This window comes from Lactuca serriola, chromosome 1 (assembly GCF_051521515.1).
Source record: "Lactuca serriola cultivar US96UC23 chromosome 1, Lser_US96UC23_V15, whole genome shotgun sequence".
Classification (NCBI taxonomy): Eukaryota; Viridiplantae; Streptophyta; class Magnoliopsida; order Asterales; family Asteraceae; genus Lactuca; species Lactuca serriola.
In genome coordinates this window covers 80,108,093-80,110,744 of record NC_136408.1, presented here as the reverse complement: position 1 = coordinate 80,110,744, position 2,652 = coordinate 80,108,093, and the positions used below count along the sequence as shown (strand labels likewise).

Genomic DNA, 2,652 nt, shown 5'->3' with positions numbered 1-2,652 from the left:
CACATGATATTTGTGTGGAAAAACATCATGACAAGATTTGGAACACCTAAGGTTCTCATCAGTGACAATGGTTTGCAATTCGCTGAGAACCCATTCAGAGAATGGTGCACTGCCAAAGGGATAAGCCAGCGCTTCACATCGGTGGCACACCCCTAAGCGAACGGTCAAACAGAGGTGTCCAACCGAACCATTGTCAATGGGATCAAAAAGAGGTTGGGCAAAGCAAAAGGGAATTGGGCAGAGGAGATACCAATGGTGCTATGGTCATACAGGACTACACCACGGAAAAGCACAAGGGAAACCCCTTTCAGCTTGACATATGGGACTGAAGCCATGCTCCCCATGGAAGTGGCAGTGAATACGCTAAGGGTGGCCAACCAAGATGAGGAAAGCAACGTACAAGGCCTGAGGATAAACTTAGATATCCTAGAGGAAAAGCGCGAAGAGTCGGGATTACGCCAAGCTGAATATAAACATGCAACAGAAAGGTATTACAACCAAAGGGTAAAGGAGAATGCCTTCAAAGTGGGCGAGTATGTTTTGAGGAAAAATGAGGCCAGTCGGGCACAGCCCCAGGGAAAGCTAGGCCCAACATGGGAAGGCCCATATAGGGTCACAGAGGCAAACAGGAACGGGGCATATGTATTAGAGACGATGGAAGGAAGACCCATTCCAAGAACATGGAATGCTAGGAACCTAAAGAAATATTTCTTTTTAAGGAAGAGGAATGATGTAACCCTAGTTGGTTGATATCCCATTGAATATGTTGCACCTTAGAGGTACTTAGAGTACATTTATCCATGCTAAGTGACATGAGAATTGATACTAAGTGTATTCCTATATTTAAAGGCATGAGTTTAGTACTCGACATATATAAAATTTCATGCATAAGCAACATGAGCTTAATACTCAGTGTATTTAAAAAAACCCGCGGTTAAATAGTAATGCAATTGATGATTTCTCATACTTAGTGTAATGATATCCAACGACTAAATGATGAGTGCTAAGTGCACTCAATGTGAACACTTAGCATGTCAATAATAACAAACAAAGCAAAATATTTGGCACATCTTGAGCAATAGACAATAAACGAATAAGCCAAGCACAAAACACAAAAGGAGATAATAGATAATGCTTAGTGCATATCAAACACATACACATAAAAGAAAAAACATTGTTCTGGGCAATCCAACCATTAAAAGCAAAGCACATAGACCAAACAAAACAAGGAAATATTACGGCTTCGAACCATCACCAGCAAACTTATCACCAACCACAACATCATCCACACTCACTTTCCCAGCCAACCCATCAGAAACTTCCCTATCATCTGCCACCTCATCAACATCGCCACCTCCAGCACCTGCTCGACCATCACCACTAGCACCACAATCCTTACCATTTCCTCCCACACCAATGTCATTCACAAGCACCATTTCACGACTCGCAGCATCCTCAGGAGTGCCCTCTGAACCAAAAGAACACAACTCTTGCAAACCATCAATACCCATCTCTCCCAGACCCAACAGACCTGCGTGATCCATACTAGCAAAGGATAAGAGAGCATCACTTACGCTAACCACAAGCCCGACAGACAACGAACTAGCACCCACCTCCCCACTTTCACCGCCACTTAAAGCCTTCTGGGCAGATTCAACCCCGGCCACATATGCAGCATGGCGGATAAGACTGATAGCATTGGTAAAGTTAGGATGCTCTATCAGCTTATCAACAATACGCACAACACCAATTTGCAGCAGCCAATCCAAATCTCGACGAACAGCTCACACATCTGCTTGCAGCGACGACACAAGCTTGTCACGGTCAATGACGTCACGCTCGAGACTTTCAACCTGGATCATTAAGCCTTCATTCGTTTGAGTGAGAGAATCAACCTTGGCCTCTAATGCAGCCCTAGCCTCATCAAGAACATTCTTCTCAGACGCCAGCAATTCACATTTCTTTTCGGAGGAGCAAAGATCATCACCAAGCTCATTCAGACGGCGCTCCAAGCTTGCCACACGTGATCTACAGGTGGCATGTGTAGTCTCCACCTCACCCAAGGTGTGGATACGCTGAGAACCTGCAACAAGATAAAACATCGCCTGTGCAGCAGCATAAGCCATATTGGAAGCAAGGGCAGGATTACCCATCGCTCCCATATCCTCAACAGCAGCTGGGGGGAAGGCATGACGCGAGAATTCCAGAGCGTTGGCACGAACAGACAAACGAGAACCATCATGAAGATTCCAAGATGGCACAAAGACTGTAGGCTCAGAAACATCGCCACCAGGTCCACTGTCATTGGAAGCCGTAACCAGCCCAGGAGGGCCGAATTCCTTCGCCGAGGAAAGCTTGGATGGAGCACACAGAATAGTTGGAGAAGGAATGGAAGAGAAATCCGGAATAACGGGCTGTTCAGTCGCCCTATTGACCCCCTCAGACTGTTGCACGTCATCATCGGGAATCACCGCCACGCCAGCAGAGGTGGAGTTTATTGGCGTGGAACTCATCGAACTCAGCAGGCGAGAAAAGTTGCGCCTAGTATGCACCCTCTTGGGGGCAGGAGGAGCGCCAGTCACCGGCTCACCCATCGCCTGCATAGCCTTCCGTTTCGCCTGCACCCGCCGAACGTCAACAATAATACCCTTT

General features: G+C 46.6%; 1 protein-coding gene across 1 annotated transcript; it reads left to right on the top strand.

Moving 5' to 3' along the window:
• The first annotated feature begins 252 nt into the window (after positions 1 to 252).
• Positions 253 to 750, top strand: LOC145057653 (uncharacterized). Its single transcript, XM_079005523.1, has one exon. The coding sequence runs from the start codon at positions 253 to 255 to the stop codon at positions 748 to 750; it is 498 nt and encodes a 165-aa protein (XP_078861649.1).
• The last annotated feature ends 1,902 nt before the right edge of the window (positions 751 to 2,652 follow it).

Excerpts from the sequence above, each read along its gene's own strand:
- LOC145057653 (XM_079005523.1), top strand. The coding sequence starts at position 253 with ATGGTGCTATGGTCATACAGGACTACACCACGGAAAAGCACAAGGGAA.